Source organism: Vitis vinifera, chromosome 6 (assembly GCF_030704535.1).
Source record: "Vitis vinifera cultivar Pinot Noir 40024 chromosome 6, ASM3070453v1".
In the NCBI taxonomy this organism is placed as follows: domain Eukaryota; kingdom Viridiplantae; phylum Streptophyta; class Magnoliopsida; order Vitales; family Vitaceae; genus Vitis; species Vitis vinifera.
The window spans coordinates 12,860,033-12,883,958 of NC_081810.1; the positions used below are offsets into that span (position 1 = coordinate 12,860,033).

Genomic DNA, 23,926 nt, shown 5'->3' on the forward strand with positions numbered 1-23,926 from the left:
ACCAATCTTTTCTGCTCGTGATCACCACCTTCATCAATATGTTCTTGATTTCCCTGTTTGCTTGCTCCACTTGCCCGGAAGTTTGAGGGTGATAAGGTGTAGCTACCTTATGCTTCACTCCATACTCGGCAAATATGGTTTCAAAAGGTCTGTTGAGTACCCCCATCACTGATTATGGCCTTAGGCACCCCAAATCTTGAGAAGATGTTCTCCTTAAGAAACTTGAGAACCACCCTGTGATCATTGTGTTTATAGGGGATTTCCTCAACCCATTTAGAAACATAGTCCACCCCCACCAAGATATAAGAGTTACCAAAAGACATTGGGAAAGGTCCCATGAAGTCAATACCCCAAACATCAAAGAGATCAACTATTAGGATGGGGTTCATGGGCATTTGATTTCTTTTTGTTAGCTTCCCGAGCCTTTGGCATCTATCACAGCTCCTACACATGATGTAGGCATCTTTGAAAAGTGATAGCCAAGTGAACCCTGATTGCAACACCTTCATGGTTGTTTTCTGAGAGGCAAAGTGGCCTCCACATGCATTCTCATGGCAGTGGCTGGGGATTCCTTGTTGCTCTTCTTCAGGGACACGCTTCCTTATTATCTGATCTGCACAATACTTGAAAAGAAAAGGCTCTTCCCAATAATAAGCATGAATCTTTGCAAAGAAGTACTTCCTGTCTTGTGCTTTCCACTCACTTGGAACTTCACTAGTAACCAAATAGTTAGCAATATGAGCATACCAAGGAGTTTTCTCTAGCAACATGAGTGATTCCTCAGGAAAGTCATCATTAATAGGTAAGACATGGGAATTGTGTGCTATAGCCAACCTTGAAAGGTGGTCAGCTACCACATTCTCCACTCCTTTCTTCTCTTTGATTTGGAGATCGAACTCTTGTAATAAAAGAATCCATCTAATCAACCTTACTTTTGCATCTTGCTTTGTCAATAAATAATTCAAGGCTGAATGGTTAGTGAAAACAATGATGAAAGACCCTACCAAATAAGCATGAAACTTGTCTAAGGTAAACACCACAGCTAACAATTCTTTCTCTATAGTTGTGTAGTTCCTTTGAGCTTCGTTCAATGTCTTGCTTGCATAGTAGATCACATAGGGCTTCCCATCTTCTCTTTGGCCAAGTACAACTCCTATAGCAAAGTCACTGGCATCACACATTACTTCAAAGGGTAGTTGCCAGTTGGGAGCCCTCACTATTGGAGCAGTTGTCAAAAATTGCTTCAATTGATCAAAACTCTTTTAACATCTTTCATCCATATAAACTTAGCATCTTTAGCTAAAAGTTCACAAAGAGGCTTTGAAAGCTTAGAGAAGTCTTTTATAAATCTCCTGTAGAACCCTACTGATTACTACCAAAAAGTGCTATTTTGTAGACCTAATTATAATGGTTTTAAGCACCTTTGAGTAGTAATCATATTCATTTAACCCAATTAATTCATTAAGGTCCTTAGTAATTGGTTTTAACCATTTTGTGGCAAGTTTACATGTTTATATCAGCTTGTGAATCAATTCAAGCATGCCAAATGATAGAGGAGCTACTTGGACAAGTTATGGCAAAGCTTTTGGAAGCTCAAATTCATGAAGAACCAAGCTTTGGAGCTCCATAGCCCTTTGCCAAATTCGTTCAAAGTATGCAAGGAAAGAACAATGGAGAAGAGGAAAGCAAAGTAAAGAGAAGCAAGGAGGAAAACAGAGGACAGCAGCTGCAGTCTTCTTTGGCACTTTTGGAGCACTTCCCGAAGTCCATTTTTTACATGCTATATACCGTTTCAAAGCTCAGGAAGTCAAAAATCCAACGCTTCAAACCATGTACGATTTGGAGCTGAAATGAGAAAGATATGGCCTTCGGAAGACAACTGCATCAAGCTGAGGGACAATTTCGCACACCACTGTGCAAGGTGCGAATTCCTCAGTCCACTGTGCGAAATTTTCGCACACCTCAAATCAAAGTGCGAAATTGGAACTCCAACGTGCGAATTTTCCCCTGTTTCTACTGACTCCACACGAGATCTTTTCTTTTAGATATTTTTGTATAAATTTCCATTCTTCTCCTTGTAATCCACGAATCATAAGATTTCTTAGCTAGGAAGGATTGGAAAAACTTCTCTATATATATTCCCTTGCATCCATTGTAATAAATATCGATCAATATATAGAAATATATAAAGCTCTGTTTTTCTCTCTTCTCCTGTTCTTCCCCGTTTCTATTTTCTTAGTAGCCAAACAGCCTCTGAGGGCTTTTCCTCAGAGGATGATTGGCTAAAACCTTTTAAGTCTCTCAAAGTATGGATGTTATGTGATGGCTTGGATGCAATCCCATGGAAATTTCTCGCACCCGTAAGGTAAGGTAGTCGTTTTTCATTAATGGTTCATTAATGCAAAGTTTGGTTTTTATTTCCTTTTGACAACTTCCAACGGCCAATACTTGATAAGCTTTTGGATTTCTATCCATTAGTTATCTCCTACGAGCTATTGGAAGGTGAGGTTTTCAATTCCAAGTTTTGCATTAATCCGTTAGAACCAATTTCAATGGCCATTGAAAGGTGAGTTTATCACCTGGAATGACTTTGAGTTGCCAATATTTGGTAAGCTTTTGGCTTTAGACCACTAGTTATCTCTTACGAGCCATTCAAAGGAAGTATAAGGTGAATAACCATTGATGAAATTCACTACCATCTGTTTTGTCATTTTAAAGGATTAAAACTTGATTTGCTAAATCCATACCGGTTCGGGAAGCAAGCATCACCATAGTTGCAACCCCAATGCGAGGAGCCTATCCTGAGATTTCCAATTTGCATAAGAGCCAAAGCATAGCTATCCTATCTTTGAGAAACTTGTTTTTACACCCTTTCATTTTAGTCTTTAATGTTAGCTTAGATTAGTTTAAATCTTTCCAAAACATTTGCATTTTATTTTAAAGCTAACATCCATAAGAAAATCACCTATTTTCCTAATTTGAATATCACTTGTGTTTGCGAAAACCCTTCCCAGTGAACGATCCTAGAACCACTATGCTATAGTAGCTTGGCTACTTTAGTAATAGTATTCAAGGTATAAATTTTGTTGATACGCCTTTAAAGCTAAGCTACCATGAGTCGAATCACCTGCATGGCCAAGGAATTGCCTTACTCCTTTTACAGTTGTTGGGGATGGCAATTTGACAATAAGTTACACCTTTGCATTATCAACTTCAATGCCTTTCTCGGAGATGATATGGCCAAGGACAATTCCTTGATGTGCCATAAAGTGGCATTTCTCCCAGTTGAGCACCAAGTCCTTTTCAATGCATCTGTTAAGAACCGCTTCCAAATTGACTAAGCATTCTTCAAATGTACCTCCATATATGGTGATATCATCCATGAAAACCTCCATAATTCGCTCCACCATATCACTGAAGATACTAAGCATACATCTTTGGAATGTTGCAGGTACATTGCATAAACCAAAAGGCATTCTTCTGTAGGCGTATGTTCCAAATGGACATGTGAAAATGGTCTTCTCCTGATCTTCAACATCAATTTCAATTTGAAATTACCCTGAGTACCCATCCAAGAAACAATAGAAAGGATGGCCAGAGACTCTCTCCAACACTTGAACAATAAACGGCAGTGGAAAATGATCTTTCCTTGTCACGACATTCAATTTCTTATAATCAATACACACCCTCCAACTTGAAGTGAGGCATGTAGCAATCTCTTCTCCATTTTCATTTTGAACCACAGTAATCCCCGACTTTTTTGGTACCACTTGAGTAGGACTCACCCAAGGGCTGTCAGATATGGGATAAATAATACCTGCATGAAGTAGCTTCAGCACCTCAGCTCGCACCACCTCTTGTAAATGAGGATTCAATCTTCTTTGAGGTTGACGAATTGGTTTAGCTTCATCCTCCATATATATATGATGTGTACAAACCAGAGGACTAATGCCTTTCAAGTCAGATATTTGCCATCCTATTGCTTTCTTACACCTCTTGAGAACTTCAAGTAGAGAAATCTCCTGATGAGTAGTAAGAGATGAAGAAATTACAACAGGTACGTGTATTTCAACTCCATGGGCAGAGGCTTCAAACTGAGCTTTGGGGTCTCTTCTTTAGCAGCTTCTTGTGCCTCCTCTTTATTGATCAAAGGTAGAATCTCTTCTTTCGTCCTCCAACCTTGTAGAGTAGCAAGCACATCAGCGGGTTCAAACAATCCTTTTTCAAGATCCCCAAGACTTTCATTCAACTTGTCTTGCATATTCAGATTACAGTGCTCTTCCACTAGAGTGTCAATAATGCATACCTCTTCTGGACCTTCTTCTTCTTCCGGAGTGATTAGATTTTTAGACATATAAAAGATATTGAGCTCAAGTGTCATGTTGCCAAAAGTGAGTTGCATTAGTCCATTCCTACAATTGATGATTGCATTTGAGGTAGCAAGGAATGGTCTTCCAAGGATGATTGGAACATAATTAGCTTCCTTAACAAAATATCACTCTGAAGATCACAAGTACTCTGAAACGATAATATCACTCTAAAGTTGGCACCTTCCCCGGCAACGACGCCATTTGATTTTCGTGCCCAACCGGTGTATGTCCTGTTGATTGGTGCTCAATCAACTGGTGTACCTTGATTTTGGTCCTCAGACGGGAGTAATCAAAAAAATTTGTAACCTATATCACCATGTACTAGGATAGCCTCAGCTAGCATAGTATAGTGGCTCTAGGATCGTTTACTGGGAAGGGTTTTCAACTTACTACTGATATTAAAACAAAGTTGAATTAGTGCTTTTTCATTTCAAGGTTAGCTTTAAAAGAAAACATAATCTTTGGTTGAAAAAGGAATGGTTTTAAGCTAACCAAAAATAATAGTAACTGAAATTACTAATAAAGAAAGGTGTTTCTTGGAGTTTTAGGATCACTAGGGTCAGGCTCCTAATATAAAAATAAAGTTCTGGTCACTTGAATCTTTTCCTCGCATTGGAGAATTAACATATAGTTATTTCTCTAACCGGTGTGGTATAGATGCTTCCCTTTTATGGATTCAAACACTAAATCTCTCTCATTGATTCATCTTGCAATGGCTCGTGCCTCTCACCTAGCATTTTCCATTCAAGGTAATCCTTAACCTTGGATTTCCCTTCTCAAGCTCGCAAGAGATAACTAATGGAAGTCTCCTTAGAGTCCAAAAGCTTACCAAGTGTTGGCTATTATAGAAAATCCTACCTTCAAACCACCTCCCAAAGGCTCCCAAGAGATAAAGTAGTGCATCTCAATGAATGAAGATCACTTGCCTTACCAAGTGTTGGCCTAGGTGATTTAAAGGCGTTTTAAGTTAACTAAAAACATAGAAACGATTAATGGGTCACACTTTCTCTTCATTAAAAGCTGAAACAACAAAGCTTCTAATTTTTGAATTTGGCACCTTACCCAGCTTCCTTAGCTCCAAGAGACAAAAAGCCTAGCCACTTATTCTTTGAGGAAACATCCTCAGAGCTTGTTTGGCTAGTAAGAAAAATACAATCAAAATGAGTAGGTAAGGCAGAGCAAGGCTCTGTGTATTACTTCCTTCAAAACTATACAAAAGTTGGTCTCTGAGAACAAGCTCCCGAGATGTTTCTGGAAAGAAAATTACAAACTATATATATGAGGTTAGTCACCCTTTGTTCTTACTTATTAACTAAGGAATCCTATGATTGGTGGATTAGAAGGAGAGAATGGGGATTTAAACAACAAATATCTGAAGAAAAAAATCTAAAAGAGCCGGTCGCAAATATCTGGAAGCACTCAGGTGGATTTCGCAGGCATGCTAGATGAGCTGTGAAATTTTGCAAGCTGAAAGTCTCCATTTCGCAGCCAAAGGCTGATTTTGCAGCTAGCACCTTGTGATTTCGCAGCTGCAAAATTGGCCTTCAGCTTGGTGTGATTGGCTTCCAATGGCTATAACTTCATTTCAGTTCCGATTCATGCACCATTTAAAGTGTTGTATTACTGACTTCCCAAGATTCGAAATGACATATAGTATGCATGAAATGGACTCCAAAAAGTGCTCTAAATGTGTCCAACAGTTGCTGTCCTCTTGAATTCTTCATGTTAGATTTCTCTCTTTGCTTTCCCTCCTTGCATTCATGATTTGCTTTTGGCATAGGACTATAAAGCTTCAAAGCTTGGGTTATTCATGTAAATGAGCTTCCAATTGCTTTGCCATGGATTCTATAGACTCTCCTCAATCTTGGATTGATTTGGTGATCAAAATACTATCAAAAACACCAAAACTTAACACAATTTGATTAGAAATGATTGCAAAGGTCCTTAACATGCCAATTGAGTTAAAAGGTAATAACTACTACTCAAAAGTGTTTAAAATAGTTAATTACAAGCTACAAAATAACACTTTTTAACTATTAATCATTCCCCCCAACCGACATATTGCTAGTCACTTAGCAATGAAGGAGAGAAAAAGAAAAATAAACAGTAATATAATTTACAAAATCATGTTGATCACTTCAAAAAAATTTTAAGTGGCATGATGATCTTACTCTCACATGGAACATTAAAGATATAAAACTCAACAAGAGTTATCAAATACCTTGCCTAATCACAATTCATAAAGAGAAGGCATTATGCAAATTGAAGCTTTAAAATCGTTTCCACTTCCAAAAGGCCAAACCTTACTCTTCCACAAAAATCTAAGTGTTACTTGATAGTTTCTGAATATAGTATGCTCAACTAATCTCTCTCTCTCTTTCTCTCTCTCTCTCTCTCTTCCCCCCCCCCCCCCCCCCCCCCCCCCAAACCTAGTTCTTTTTCAACACTTAGCAAACTGACAAAATTTAATAGGCTAATAATGAACCTTTTTGTTTCACAATTTTTTTCATTGTAGGAGTACAAGGCTTAAAGGTATTATTTTCTAAATTGTCCATGTAACGGGGGTCCATCGATGACTCCCAACCAATTAAGGTTTAGGGTATCAAGTTTTAAGGATCTTTCAACCATTAACTCCTCGGATTTTACCACAGACTTTTGAGAATGAATTTTTAATACCCAAGCACCTACAGTATGTTAAACTCCACCTATTCACCCTTGTAATGAGCATTGAGGTCGGTGACTCACAACCAATGAAGGCTTAGGGCACTAGGTTTTAAAGATTTTCACCATATACCCCTCAGACCTTGCTCAGGTTTCAAGGCAAGCGAACATTTTTTTCTTTCTTTCTTTTTTTTCAAAGGCTCATTGGCCTTTTATAAGGTGTCCCAACACTATTAAATGAGGTCAAAGGTACCAAGTCTAAATTTTCCTAAGTCAAGAGGGTGATAGTTTTTCATCTTATAATTGAAACCTATTGTGCACAGTGTGTGAATAGCTTAAAGTGAAAGAACTAAGGTTGAATTCAATAGAAGTTTCAACAATTCATTAACTTTAATAAGCATAATACAAATTCTAAGTCAAGTAAAAAGACAAAAATTCAATTTCTCCCATTTCATTTTGAGAATTTTTCCTTAATAACCATGGAGAGTAGAATAAAAACTTAAAAAAAATTCTTACAAATTAAGCAATAACAACTAAATTACCAAAATAACTTAGCATTTAAAATAAAAACTTCCTTCCTCACTTCCTCAACTCTCTTCCCCCCCAACCAAGCTTAACATTGTCCTCAATGTGGCAAGAGTGATTGAAATTTCAGGGAGGAAGTGGTATCTCCTGAGTGATATGAAGTTTGAGTAGAATTGGAGAAACCACATGTTTCAAAAACAACAAAAGATATGAGTAGAGGAATTAAAATAAAATTATGCCAAGTATACTAAAAAAATGATAGATATGTATTACTTTAAGAAAGTACACTATGGAGCAAAACAAGTAATACAACCAATCCCAATATATAAAACATCAAAAACATGGGATTATGAGGTCTACTACAGTAAAGAAATACAGAAAAGAAATTAGGTAAATGATCAGATGGTGGTGGGAGGTTCATGTAAAGATGATGGCTCGGCTGTAGAGGTCTAAATACTTGAGATGGATGCCTCTATTTCTCCTGTAGTCGGCTCCTCAGGGGGCATAGTTTGCTCTGCTAGAGGAGGGTCCTATGATGGATCTGTAGGCTCTAATGGGATAGGTATATTGTGCTTAGAGGGGAATAGAATACCCAAAAGCTGCTATATCTGCCTAAGGATAGCAGTATGCTGGGTCTGGGTGGCGATAAGCTGATCCTGATGGGCACGTATGACTACCATCTGCTGGGTCAGGATGCTCTGAGTAGCGGTGAATGTCTGCAAAGTATGACATAGGCCTCTGAACTCTAAAATGGATATGGCAATGCTAGACTCAAATGGAGGAGGAGGCTCGGATGTAGCTGGTACAACTGGTGGAGTCCTTGGTGTGGCAGAAGGAGCAGAAGATGCAACCTCAGGCATAGGTCTTGTAGAGGACACTGTAGGGGCAAGTGCTCTCATGTCCGTAGGTATCTCAACTGGCTGTGGCTCCACTGGATGCTCTGGTGTGGAATCTCTGGATGCTCAGATCCAATTGGGGCTCCTGGCTCTACATCATAAGCTGTCATACTCGTCCATTTGTCGAGAGTGAATATCTCTTAGCAAAGGCGTCTGCGCTTAAGCTGAGGCTCGGATGGATATCCCAAGTGCTCCAATATCTGACAGAGCAAACTCGGGAATAGAAGTAGAATGGCATCCGATCTCAACAGCTTATTCCTATGGACCTTCTCTTCAAAGTACAGAAGAGCGGCCATGATGAGATGATGAGGGCCAAAGAAAAATCCCTCTGATATCCTGAATAAAGCCTCTAGCAAAGCTCCTCTCCTCTGTACCATATGCTGAAGTGGATAGATGTTGTGGCACAGAAGTGCATTGATTCGTTCCCAATTGGTGTCTCAGCTGATTCATGTCCAACTGGTGCTCTTTGATTGAGAGAGTAATCAACAAAATTTATAACCTATATCACCATGCATTAAGATAGCTTTAACTAATATAGCATAGTGGCTCTAGGATCGTTCACTGGGAAGGGTTTTCAACTCACAACTGATACCAATTCAAAGTTAAATTGGTGCTTTTTCATTTCAAGGTTAGCTTAAGAAATAAAACATAAACTTTGGTTAAACGAAGTTTTGTTTTAAGCTAACTAAAAAGAAAGTAATGGAAATTACTTAAGAGTCTCAGATTCCCTCAGGCATGACTCCTGAGGTGGTTATCAGACGCCCCATGGTCACTCAACCACCCATTGAGGGTAATTTGGATTGCAAGGCAAGACCATTCCACTCCGAGCTCTGTTTTGACACAACTACTTTCCAACTTCAGCCTGAGCTCAGGGATTCCTTCCATCTGCTGCAAAGGTACCATATGGAGCACCTCTTGACTCCCAGGGATTTTTTCTATCCCCACGTAGCATTGGACTTTTATCAGTCCATGACCACACACCAGGTCCGCGATCCTACTGTCATCCATTTTACCATAGACGGACGCCATGGTATTCTGGGAGCCAGACACATAGCAGAGGCACTCTGTATTCCTTATGAGCCAACACATCTAGAGGATTATCGAGTCTGGACTCATCCTGCACAGAGCGACATAGTCCACATCCTATCCAGAGGGGCATCCTCACGCCAGCATATCTTGAGGAAGGAGCTCCCTCCCAACATGTTCTTCATTGATGCACTCCTGCGCCATAACATCTTTCTACTTCAGCATTGGGTGCAGAGGAGAGGAGTTTTCTAGAGGCATTGTTCAGGATATCTGAGGGATTCTTCTTTGGCCCTCATCATCTCATCATGGTCGTTCTTCTATACTTTAAAGAGAAGGTCCACAGGAAGAAGCTACTCAGAGCGGATGCTATTCCACTTCTCTTCCCTAGATTGCTATGTCAGATTTTGAAGCACTTGGGATACCCAGCAGAGCCTCGGCTTGAGCGCAGAAGCATTTGTCGAGAGATATTCACTCTCGACAAATGGATGAGTATGACAGCCTATGGTGCAGACCAGAGAGCCCCAGCTGGACCAGAGCATCCAGAGATTCCACATCTAGAGCAGCCAGAGGAGCCACAACCAGTTGAGATGCTAGTTGACATGAGAGCACCTGCCCCTGCAGTGCCCTCTACAGAGCCTATACCTGAGGTTACACCCTCTGCTCCTCCTGCCACACCATAGACTCCCCTTGTTATTCCACCCATATCCGAGCCATCTCTTTCATCTGAGACTAGGATTGCTATATCCATTTCCTAGTATAGAGGCCTATGCCACACTTTCTAAGCATTGGCCACTTCTTAGAGCATCCTTACTCAGCAGTTGACAGCTCTTCATGCTCATCAGGAGCAGATTATCGCCACTCAGACCCAGCATACTGACATCTTGAGGCACATTCAGCACCATCTGGGTATTCCATCGACTCCTTAGCACGCCATTCCTATCCCATCAGAGCCCACAGAGCCATCACAGGCCCCTCCTCTCGTAGAGCAGACTATGCCCTCTAAGGAGCCGACTATAGGAGAGGCAGAGGCATCCACCCCAAGCATTCCGACCTTTGCAGCTAAGCCATCATCTTCACATCATCCTCTTGCCACTATTTGATCATTTGCATAGTTTCCTTTATATATTTCCTTTATGTATTTCCTTTATGTATTTCCCTTATGTATTTCTTTTATGTATTCCCTTACTATAGTAGCACTTGTAATCCCATGCTTTTGATAGTTTATATATTGGGATTAGTTGTATTACTTGTTCTCTTTTATATTGTACTTTCATGAAGTAATACAAATCTATCAATTTTTTAGCACTCTTAGCATTATTTTATTTTAATTCCTCTACTCATATCTTTTATTGTTTTTTAAACATGTGGTTTCTCCTATTCTACTCGAACTTCATATCATTCAAGAGGTACCACTTTCTCCCTGTAATCTTAATCACTCATGTCACATTGACAATGTTCAGCTTGGTTGGGGGGAGAGTTGAGGAAGGAAGTTTTTGTTATTAATGCTAAGTTATTTTGGTAATTTAGTTGATTTTTGCTTAATTTTAAAATTTTTAAAAAAGTTTTTATTCTCTACTCCCCATGGTTATTAAGGAAAAATTCTCAAAATGAAATGAGAGAAATTGAATTTTTGTTTTTCACTTGACTTAGAGTTTGTATTATGCTTACTAAAGTTGATGAATTATTGAAACTTCTATTGAATTCAAGCTTAGTTCTTCCACTTTAAGCTATTCACACACTGTGCACAATAGGTTCCGATTATAAGATGAAAAAGTATTTCGCTCTTGACTTAGGAAAATTTAGACTTGGTACATTTGATCTTATTTTAATAGTGTTGGGACACCTTATAAAAGGCTAATGAGCCTTTGAAGAAAAAAAGAAGAAAAGAAAGAAAAATGTTTGCTTGCCTTCCCGAGCAAGGTCTGAGGGGTATATGGTGAAAATATTTAAAGCCTGGTGCCCTAAGCCTTCATTGGTTGGGAGTCACCGGCCTCAATGCTCGTTACAAGGGTGAATAGGTGGAGTTTAACATACTGTAGGTGCTTGGGTATTAAAATTCATTCTCAAAAGTCCAGGGTAAAATCCGAGGAGTTAGTGGTTGAAAGATCCTTAAAGCTTGATGCCCTAAACCTTAATTGGTTGGAAGTCATCGATGGACCCCCGTTACATGGACAATTTAAAAAAGAATACCTTTAAGCTTTGTACTCCTACATGAAAAAAAAATTGTGAAACAAAAGGGTGCGTTCTTAGCCTATTAAATTTGGTCAGTTTGCTAAGTGTTGAAAAAGAACTAGGTTGGGGGGGAGAGATTAGTTCAGCATACTATATTCGGAAACTATCAAGTAACACTTAGATTTAAGTGGAAGAGTAAGGTTTGGTCCTTTGGAAGTGGAAATGATTTTAAAGCTTCAATTTGCATAATGTCTTCTCTTTATGAATTGTGATTAGGCAAAGTATTTGATAACTCTTGTTGAAATTTGAGTTTTATATTTCTTTAATGTCCTATGTGAGAGTTTGATCATCATTCATGTCATCCACAACCTTGAGTTGTTTATAGCATTTAAGGTCATAGGCACATGACAAAAAATTGTTCATATCATCCACACCCCTGAGCTTTTCATAGCATCGAGAGGCCTGAACTTATGAGATTCATAGTCAATCATAACATTCACAACCCTGAGTTATTCATAACATCCAAAGTCTTAAGCTCATGATCGGGAGTCATTCATTTCATGCACAACCCTAAGCTATTCATAGCATTTACATCATCCAAGAATCATTCATGTCATCCTCAGCCTTGAGTTGTTCATAGAAACTAGAGGCCTTAGATAAAGGGATCTTGGGTTGTTCATATCATTTAGAACTCTGAATTGTTCATAACTTCTAGAGCCCTAAGTATATGACTCAGAGTCCTTCACGTCAAATACAACCTTGAGTGGTTCATAGCATCTACAACCCTGAGCTCATGACCTAGAGTCATTCATGTAATCTATAGGCTTGAGTTGTTCATTGCATTTAGGATCATAGGCTCACGGCCAAGAATCATTCGTATCATCCTTAACACTATGTTGTTCATAGCATTTAGAGTCCTTAACTCGTAGGATCTCAATTTGTTCATATCATCCATAAATTTGAGTTGTTCATAGCATCTAGAGCCCTAAGCTCATGACCTAAAGTCATTCATGTCAACCATAGCCCTAAGCTCATGACCTGAAGTCACTCAAGTCAACCACTGCCTTGAGTTGTTCATAGCATATAGAGCCTTGAGCTCATGACCCGAAGTTGTTCATGTCATCCACAACCATGAGCTATGCAAGGCATTTGGAGCCATGGGAAAATGACTAAGAAATCATTCATATAATCAACACCCCTGAGCTTTTCAGAGCATCTAGACGCTTGAGCTCACGAGATCCGTAGTTGTTCATATCATCCACAACCTTGGGTTTTTCATAGCATTCAGAGCCCTAAGCTCATGACTGAGAATCGTTCATGTCATGCACAACCCTAAGCTATTCTTAGCATTTAGAGTCATAGGCTCACAACCAAGAATCGTTCATATCATCCTCAACCTCGCGTTATTCATAGCATCTAGAAGTCTAAGATCACGGGATCTTGAGTCGTTCATATCATCCACAACTCTGAGTTGTTCATAGATCTAGAGCCCAAAGCACATAGCTCAATGTCTTTCATGTCAACTACCACCCTAAGCTATTCATAGCAACTAAAGCCTTAAGCTCACGACCTAGAGTCATTCATATCATCCATAACCCTGAGTTGTTCATAACATTTAAATTCATAGGTTCATGACCAAGAATCGTTCATATCATCCTTATCCCTAAGTTGTTCATAACATCAATAGGCCTTAGCTCACAGGATCCCGAGTTGTTCATATAATCCACAACTCTGAGTTGTTCATAACATCTAGATCCCTGAGCTCATGACCTAAAGTCATTCATATCAACCACATCCTGAGTTGTTCATAGTATCTGGAGACTTGAGGTCATGACCCAGAGTTGTTCATGTCAACCACTACCCTTAGGTGTTCATAGCATCTATAGTCCTAAGCTCACAACTTGTAGTGGTTTATGTCCAACACGACTTGGAGCTTTTCATAGCATCCAAAGCACTTAGCTCACAACTCGAAGTTGTTCATGTTAACCACAACCCTGAGCTATTCATAATATCTAGAGCTCTAAGCTCATCACCTGGAGTCATTCATGTCATCCACAACTCTGAGCTCATGACATAAAATCGTTCAAATCATCCACAACCTTGAGTTATTCATAGTATCTAGAAGCCTGAGCTCACGGGATCTCAATTCATTCATATCATCCACAATGTTAAGCTATGCATAGCATCTAAAGCTTTAAGCTCACATTATGCACTTGTTGTACAATGAGTCATTACCCTACCTCCTATAGATTATATCTCTAAGTAGTCTCACGTCACTTGAGGCTCATCTTCAACTAAACTAACAACAAAATTTTTCGGTTTTTGGCTTTAGTTGTAGGATTGGAAGGAATAAGACATAGGTCATCATCCATCATATACATTTTGTTGAAAAAGGGAATTGAAATATCTATGGTGGTCCTTCTAAATCCCATTCTTAAAATGAGTTCACATCGTCTAAATGGCAATACAATAATGTTAGCACAACCTTGCCACACATCAAATTTGACTCTAACAAATTGTTATAGAAAGGATCATGTCACGGAATTCATCACCTCATCTGGCTTGAGTTCAAGTTTAGCCTCACTAGACAAGCCAATCACCTCATGTCATCAAGGCATATGTGGGGTTCCTTTTGTTGTGCATGTCCACAAAAATAAATAGGAATCTTCTTTGCCCCATCCACATGCCTCTCTAGCAAGTTAAGCAGACAAAAAGAACCCCTTTCTTGTGGATTCCTCCTGGTTTTGTCCCTTAGAACCCTCAAATATAAAGCTTGTATGATATGCAAGCCTTATGGTCACACTATCCACCAACACCAAACCCCCGACACACCCACACTTCTCTCCTTCTCTCCCTTCCCCTCCTCTCCCCATTCACCCATAACACAGACATACACACACAGCTTTTATCACTGTCAAACCTAACAATCATACTACCTACCAACAACCCAACCCTTAATAACCCTAACCACTAGCACACACATATAAGCAGGTTTCTCACTGAATAGAATAGCACCTCCTTGTCTCCTTATTCTTTACCATTTTTCAAACCACTAGTCATCTATCTTATTCCTAAAACCTCATAGATACAGAGTATGTATGGCATTTAGACCTAATGGTCATGACACTCACCAATACCTTAATCCACAACCCACCGCTAGTCATTTGTCTTGTTCTAGAGAACTCATAGACTCAAAGATAGAGGCTTGTATGGCACTTAAACTTAACTATCATACACCACCACCAACAACTAAACCCAAATGGTACAAAATACACATATACTAACACACACACACTGACACACACCCCTGCTCATCATCCTCATGAAGACCACTAATCATATACCTTGTTCTTGAGAACTTGTAAACATAAAGCTTGTATGCATTCAAACCTAATGGTCACAATGAGCGCACACACACACATAAAGGTGAACATTTTTGTTTTTGAAAAAACCAACCGATCCCATTAACCTAAACCAATCCACATGGATTGGTTTGGGTAGAGACCCTTGTAAACATAAAGCTTGTAAACATATACCTTGTTCTTGAGAACTTGTAAACATAAAGCTTGAATGCGTTCAAACCTAATGGTCACAATGAGCACACACACATAAAGGTGAACATTTTTGTTTTTGAAAAAACCGAGGATCCCATTAACCTAAACCAATCCACATGGATTGGTTTGGGTAGAGACCCTTGTTTGGTTTGATTCAATTAGGATTTTTGCCTAACTAATTAGGTTCAATTTGGTTTAGGGTAGGGGGTTGTCTAACATAACTAACTTGAACCAACTTGATCCCTTAACAAAATATCTTTATGTTGTTTTTATATCATTTAGGTTAGTATTTTTGGATCGCTAGGTTTTTTTTTTTCTTTGAACTTTTTTCTTATTCATATACCCCCACAACACATGCAAATAATTTTTTTGATAAGTAATTAGATCAAATATACACCCCACAACACATGTGAATAATGCACTTTGAAAAACAGTGCTTCCAGTATGCATAAAACTTTTGAGTTTTAATAAGTGATACCTCATATGCCAAGTATTGAGTCTCTCCACAACAACACTGTGCACGCATGGGGCTGGCAAACATCAAGAGATGCAATACAAAGTCACAGCCGTGCAGGTGCCAACACCACATTACACTCCTAACTCTTGAAATATGAAATACACACGTTCACTTGTTTCTTTCTTTTTCAACCAACCCTCTCCCTCTCTTCCCCTTTTCTTTTAGATAGGTTAAAAAAATTTATGAGTGCATGAAACCTAGGCAAACACGTGAGCCAATGGCTTCAGGTACAATTTGCATTTAAAAGCTCAAGGATTCACAAGATTCTACAATTCACATTCACATAAACTTATCATAGACAACGATATAAACAGATTGTAAGTGCAAAGTTCTTGAACCAGAATCATTAATATAGGTAATATAGGTACCACATCATTAAACATCAAAGAACAAAGCATGCAATGAATTAAAACTGCAGCATTTGAAAAATATATATATATATATATCAATATAAGCATTTTTTAAGAAAGACAACTGGTAGAGATCAAAATTGAATGCTCACAAAATTGAATTTTCTAAGATGACAGATGACTGACAATAACTTCTCTTTAGGAAGGAGGGAGAGAGAAAGAGAGTACCCAATTAGGGAATCATTTCAACTAAAAATTCAAGCAGATAAATTAATTTATTAAGCTTCTTCTTTCATCAAGACAAGAAAAGAAAATATGATTCCCCTATATAAGAAAAGATTTACTGATGCAGCAATCATTTCTTCTATAAGAAAGTTAAAATGGTAAGCAGATAAGCTAAGTTCAGGTGAGTTACAAAGCTTAAAACAATCTAGACTGGATTAATATATTTATAATATTAAAACTTCAACATTTCACTGTCTCATCTTGATCTCTCCTTATATAAACCAATCCACCAAAGATATGAGCACATACGCTCTAAACTCAAACCTTTATGAGCAAAGATGTAACCAGGTAAAGAGAGATTAGGGGGGACGAAATACAAATAAGCATCTTCAAAAGCAGGAGGGGATTTCTGGCTGTTATAGTGAGCCACGAGGATGTCAAAACAATAGACCACCATTTCCCGATTAGCTGGTACCATTCTGAGAAATGGGATCAGTTTTGATGGTTCTATCTCCCTCTCTCTCTCTCTCTCTCTCTCTCTCTCTCCACACAAGCATATATATATATATATATATATATATATATATATATATATATAAACTTTAACTTTTATTTCCCACAAGTGCCCTTGCTTTTCCAGTTAATACCAATTCAATAGAAGTAACTGTAGATTTTCTTTTTCTTATTTTTCTTTTTAAACTAGTGACTTGATTTTGTGTTTATTATAATTTTTGAAATATTAGTTAAATCATACACCATATCAACCGACTAAAACTAAGGATTAAAGGAAAAATAAAATTTCTGTTGTATTTATTTACTTTTTTTCTCTTTTTTTTTTGGCCATTTGTTATAGTAGTGTGATTTTGACAGAAAAAAATATTTGCTTGGAAAGGTTAACATCTTCAAATCCTTTCTTGCATTTTTCACTAGACAATGTACAGTTGTTAAGGTACAGCTATATTTTCTTTTGAACTTTTCTTGTAAAACAAACAGCCACACAAAAAATTAATAAAGTCATGTTTATTAATAAAGTCATATCAGAAGTCAGGCAGACCACAGTTCCATTAAATGCAATTAAAGCCAAAAAAATCGAACAACGACAATCTTCAATTCAACCAAGGAACCTAAAGGTGAAAAATGTCAAATATATAAAATTGATAAATATATATATATATATATATATATATATATATATATATGTGTGTGTAAGTAAAAAGAAAATGTTTTAGCTTGAGAGAATAATATCGATCCTATTGAAAGGTGTGGGGATTTGCTGATTATTTTCTAGTGAGAAATCTGTGTGGCAAATCAATAGCTCACTATGCCCAAATTAGTCAACCACATTCAGGGACATGGTATCAATTTCTATGGACCTCAAGATAGTTCAGTTAAAAGCTTAGTTCTTAATTTCCTTAATTGCACTTTGCTTTCCTTTGCTGTGGGAATGTTGAAGGTTCCAAGTTCAATTCTCAGGAATGAAAAATAAAATAAAAATCAATTCACCTCTGGAGACCAGATTTTCCTTTCTTTTGTGTCTGTGTGTGTGTTAGGTACTGAATTGTGTGTTATTTATACCATTTGAAATGTTGTCACATGATAAACCTAACGAAATGAGCAAAACCAAGTATTAAGAGTCGATGAAAGGAAAAGTAAACTAGAGTTAAAAAAATAAAAAATAAAGAAAGAAAGAAATAAAAAGAAACAAAGTTTCTTTAAAAAATAGTTTGCCACAACTCATATAAGAGTGAATCTCAAAGACAATTATTTTTCTACAAGAAATTAATCTTTTTAAATACTTCTTGCATTTTCCACGAGACAATACATCAGAGAAAACTTAATGCTATGCATTTTTATTTTTTTTAAACTCTGTTCATAATTCAAACATTTTCAGATGGAGGTAAGAGATCCTTTGAAGCTATGTTTTTCCCTTTTTTATTTGAACTTTGCTTGTAATTCAAACGTTTCAGATAAAGGTAAGCTCCTTTATTTTCATTTTTCTTCCATACGGTCCACTTTCCTGCATGAATTTAACCTTAAATCTTAACTAAACCCAGCCAATGCATTACAAATATATTTTTACAGAGTGCAAATCTGAATGTCATCATGTTAGAGAGTAAAGCTTAGTTAAGTTGTCAACCTATCAATGAGATTGACCATCAACATCACCATCTACCTATAAGTAAAATTAACAACTGACCATTGCTGAACTAAAAAGACATGTTGGGCAATTTGCATGCCCAAGACAAGGGCATAAACAGGAAACAGAATTGGACTCTTCCTTTAGCGGCAGGGGCCTAATTTTATTCACTAAGGGTAAAATAACTGTTTTCATTTGAATTTTGAATGAGTTTTATCTGGTCCAAATTTTAGCTAATTTAGATCTATGATCACCTTTCTTTAGCTCATTACACCAGAGTGTAACTATATCATATGTACACACACACACACAAAAGCTGATGCAACACTAGGAGAGGTCAAGAGAGGGTTTTTGAACTCCAAGAATGAAGATCTTATCTCTGCCTATGAAAAAGGCACCACAAAGTTAAAACAATAATGATCTGAAACATGCAACAAAAAAATAAATAAATAAATGTAAAAAATTTCAAATAGATATGTAATAGGCAGAGAAGAGAGAAATTTGTAGAAAGCAAAAGTGAGAGTACTGTTGAGCCTCAAAAGTAGGAGCGAGTGGTCGCTGTTCATTGTAGTGAGAAATCAGGGTGTCAAAGAAATAGACCACCACTTCCATGTCAGCCGCCACCATTTTAAGGAACGAGAATAGTTTCTGGAGATCTCAAATATTGATTCAATTACCTTAATTTTAGGGAGAATTATGTTTTGGGGTAGATGGACCCCCAAATTAACAAAAAGTTCATGTAACTCTTTAAATTGAGCCCAAGACCCAATGAAAGTATGAAAATTGGGTTAAAGGATATCATCTTTCAATATTTCCAAAAATACCCTTTGTTGATTTTGAGAAAAAAAATTAATATTTTTGAAAAATATTTTTATTTAATTTAATATTTTTAAAAAATACTTTTATGTAATTTAATATTTTTTAAAATACTTTTATTTAATTTAATATTTCTAAAAAATATATTTATTTAATTTAATATTTTTTAAAATAAATTTATTTAATTTAATATTTAAAAAAATATTTAATTTAATATTTTTTAAAATACTTTAATTTAATTTAATATTTTAAAAAAAATTATTTAATTTAATATTTTTGAAAACTACTTTTATTTAATTTAGTATTTTTGAAAAAAAAATTATTGAAAAAAATTATTTAACTTAATTTTATAAAATATTTTATATGTGTTCTTAAAAGGATATATTTGTCCGTTACTATTTCATATCCTTCAACTCAATTTGAAGAGTTATATGGACCTTTTGTTAATTTGGGGGTCCATCTACCCCAAAAGATAATTCTCCCTTAATTTTATTCTCTTTATTTATACAATTGAACTGAAACAGAGACAGAGTCTCTCTCTAAATACTCAAAAAAAATATATATTTTTCAAAATTTCCCTTTTCCAACAGAGTATCAGTTCAACCCAGAGGACAGGATCTTTTCTTTCTTCTTTTTTGCTTTTTCAATGCTAGGAACCTGATTATGTGGCGCATGCTTCCCGAAGGCTATGCTTGGTTCTTGGAAAGTACTAAGGAAAGGAAATAAATGTTAGGCCATGTTTGGTTCTCGCAAAGTACTAAGGAAAGAAACAAAATGCTAAGGAAAATGAAATTTTATATTTGGTTTTACCATAAAAAAAATATAAAAGAAAGTCAAATATAATTAAAATTAGTAAGAAACTTATCTATTTTTAAGTTATTTAATCTTTATATCAAAGAGTTATAAGTGAAATGAGTTTGAAGTACGGTATAAAAATAATTTATTGACTTTAAATCTATTTTTTATTTTCTTTCACTCTTTTTTTTTCTTCTACTTTTCCTCCCTATTTTCTTTACTAAAAAACTTTCTGGGAACCAAACATAGCATTAAGGAAAATTATTTTCTCATGTTTGGTTTTACTATCGAAAATAATAAGGAAAATCAAGTACAATTAAAATTAGTTAGAAACGTATGCATTTTAAAATGATTTAACCTTTACATTGAAGAGTTAAAAAAAGTTAAATGAGTTTGAAATAACATATAAAAATAATTTATTAACTTTGAATCTATTTTTTAATTTCCTTCACTTGTTCTTTCGTTCTACTTTTCCTCTCTATTTTCTTTCTCTCACATTTTCCCTCAAATTTTTGGTGCCCCAAAAATAACCAAAATATACATTACACCATACACCTTAAAAAATGACAAAAACAAAGTTGAACAAATTTTCTTGTACCTTCTATATTTTTAGTTGCCACAATAGAGAATGAATTTAACGAATAATTGTTTTTCTATAAGAATTTATTTTTCTCAAATTCTTCTCGAATTTTTCACAAGACAATGAATTCTGGAAGAGTTGATGCCATGTTTTGTTTTGAACTTTATTCGAAATCACACTTGCAGGCAAAACCATAATTTTTCTTTATTATTCATGTTTGTTTCTTTCACTCAACAATACATGAAATTGCTCTCAACCAAATGCAGCAATGGGATTAAGAATAGCTTCACCGTCCAAAGTGCAAACAAAGTTAATAATTTGGCAAGTGCTGAAACAAGAAACAAATAGATAATAGAAATATGTGAATCCAAGATAAAGGTCCAGAAATGAAACAAAATTGAGTTTTTTAGCAATATTTTTTTGGACTTGTTTGAATTTTGGATGCTTTTGCTTGATCAAAATTTGAAGTCATAACTCTGGTTAATACACATCTACACATAGATTATATATAAAAAGAAATGAGCTTTAACAACAGTTGAGTGGGATTATGAGTTCCAAAAATGAAAATCCCATTCTTACATTTAAAAAGGGAAAATATTATCTAGATTCTTAAATAAGCTAACTATCCATATCATGCTAAATTAAATGAAGGTTTGTCTTTCTTGAGTCCAAGAGAACCAAAAAAAATCCAACATTCAAAACTTGATTTTCTTGTCTTTAATCATCATACCTTTTCTCTGCACCAACCAGTACACAAAATTATGTTTCCTTCTAAAAAGATAATTAATAAAAGTCAAGCACACAATACATAAGCAGAGAGAGAGAGAGAGAAGTAGGAACAAGACCATTAAAATTCCATTAGGCTCTGAGAAATCAAAAGAGAATGTGAAAAAAGAAACAAAATAAATAAAATAAAAACTCAGATTCCACTCTCCAACAATTTCTGGAAAACCAAACAACATTAACATGTAAAAAGAAAACTAAAATAAAAATGAAAAAAAAAAAAAAAAAAAACCAATAACTGATCACATATAAATATCCAGAAATACACACCCCCAAAAATATCTCAATTAAAAAATAAACAAAAAGTTTGAAAAAAAGGCTAAGGCAGAGAGAAGAAGCCACTCATTATAAAAAAAGGAAAAAAAAAACAAGAAAAACCAAATTACCATCACATCAGTTATAAATTGAGATTAAGATTAATCCAGAAAATTAAAAGCAATGACAATCTGCAATATGCAACTAAAAAATAAAACCAAATATTTACATAAGTCTGTAAGTGGGTGCAGAGAATGTCATACTGAGACAAACCGCTCATTACAAAGAGAGATGCAACCAAACTTGTGATTACATCATAAATATGCAAACCTAATAAAATTCTCAACATAAACAACATGACCCAAGAAAAAGATAGAAACAACAAGCTGCAACATGCATCTCCAACAATCAAACATCAAATATTGGGATAAATATATAAAGCAATTAAGTGGGTAGGGAATAGGGAATATAGTGTTGAGTTTCAGCGATCAAACCACTCATCACAAAAGAAGAAAAAAACAAAAAAAAAAATGAAAAACCGCCAAATTCTCGAAATCAGAAATAAACCTGAAAGATAAAAATGACAATAATAATAATAATAATAATAATAATAAAACACCAAAAATGATAAATAAAATAAATAAAAATAAAAGGGGCTAGGGAGAATACTGTTGAGCCTCGTCGAAGGCAGGAGGAGGGGGCTGTTGGCTGTTGTAGTGAGCGACCAGGGTGTCGAAACAATACACCGCCATTTCCCGATTCGCCGACGCCATTCTGAGAAATGGCTGATCGATTTGGATTTCTTCGGATCTTCGAGATCGATTCAATCTCCTTGGATTATTGTAATTCAATTTAATCTGTAAATAGTTAGAATGAGAGTGAGAGTCGAATGGTTGAGAGGTATGAAGGCTTTTCACTTTAAGAGGTTGATTGAGGGAGATTGAGGGAAGCTCATACGCCTTTTCCTCTCTCTCCTCCTCTGCCTCCATGCTTTCCATATTATAATTACATATATGCAGAATCATTTTGTGTTTTCCGTAATTGCCCTCAATTGGCCCCAGACATTTCCTTTTTCTTATTTTCACATTGCATGGCCAATGCGGAGGGATAATATAATTACATACTTTTCTCAAAATTTACAATTATTTTTTATATAATAATATTATATTTAATGGATATAATATCTCAAGATATGTAATATCTTGTTTACATTTTCATTGTGAAAAAATTTAAAAATCAAGTAAAAACAATATTTTTTTTAATGTATTTAAAATAAAAATTATACTATATCTTAAAAAATATATGAAATCTCTCGTATTATTGGGGGATCATTTTCTAATCTATAATTTACTAAGTAATATTTTATTTTTTTATTAATAATATTTAAGATTAAAATATTTGAAATTTATAAATAAAAAATATTGTGTTAAAGTTGTTAATTTCGATTAATGAGGGACCAACTTAATCCTCCTAAGATGGCATCTCCTTGTGTTTTGTTTCTTAGACAAAGCACGTTTGCATCAAATCTCAATTGATTCCATTGTTGTTGATTTTTAGAGGTTACGAAGGAAAAAGTCTGTGTGTACTCCTAGAAGAGATGGAAGAGATACGTTCCACCTTTTAAGATCAAAATTATCAATAGATTTGATGAAGATGAAGTTGTTTTCGTTAACCTAAAAGGAGAAAGTGAAGACTTGCTTCAATTCCTTGAGACCAAGAAGCATAAGATCATGGAATGAATTAGAAGCAACCTTTTAATACAAATTTTTGTTAGGATAGAGCCCTTAAAAACATGACATGATGTGACAAATGTGGATTGATTATTTATTTAATATGATTCCAGTTTCACTTTTATTTATCTTATTCCATGAATTATACTTTATGAGCATCCTGGATTGACATCATGTACATTATACATGACTTGATTGCATTAGAAGTTGCACAAAAGATCCAAGTTATGGGTCACTTAGAAATTGATGATTAGTTCATAGTTGGTTCATGAAATTCTTGAAATAGAGCCCTTAAAAACATGACATGATGTAACAGATTTAGAATTTATTATTTATTTAATATGATTCCAATTTCACTTTTATCTATCCTATTCCATGGATTATACCTTATGAACATTCTAGTTTGACATCTTTTACATTGTACATGACTCAGGTATATTAGAAGTTGCACAAAAGATCCAAGTCATGAATTCCTTGTAAATATATGATTTGTTCATGAACTTAAGCCATCCATTTAAAGTTATAATACACTAA

The 23,926-nt window shown here is 35.7% G+C and overlaps 1 protein-coding gene across 1 annotated transcript; it reads right to left on the reverse strand.

Annotated features, from left to right (window-relative positions):
- Nucleotides 1–21,099: 21,099 nt before the first annotated feature.
- LOC109122718 (uncharacterized) lies at nucleotides 21,100–22,672 on the reverse strand. The gene is made up of 2 exons (XM_019220379.2): nucleotides 22,332–22,672; nucleotides 21,100–21,361 (listed from the first exon to the last, which is right to left on the reverse strand). The coding sequence occupies exons 1-2, from the start codon at nucleotides 22,658–22,660 to the stop codon at nucleotides 21,349–21,351; spliced, it is 342 nt and encodes a 113-aa protein (XP_019075924.2). The 5' UTR covers nucleotides 22,661–22,672; the 3' UTR covers nucleotides 21,100–21,348.
- Between the last annotated feature and the right edge of the window lie 1,254 nt (nucleotides 22,673–23,926).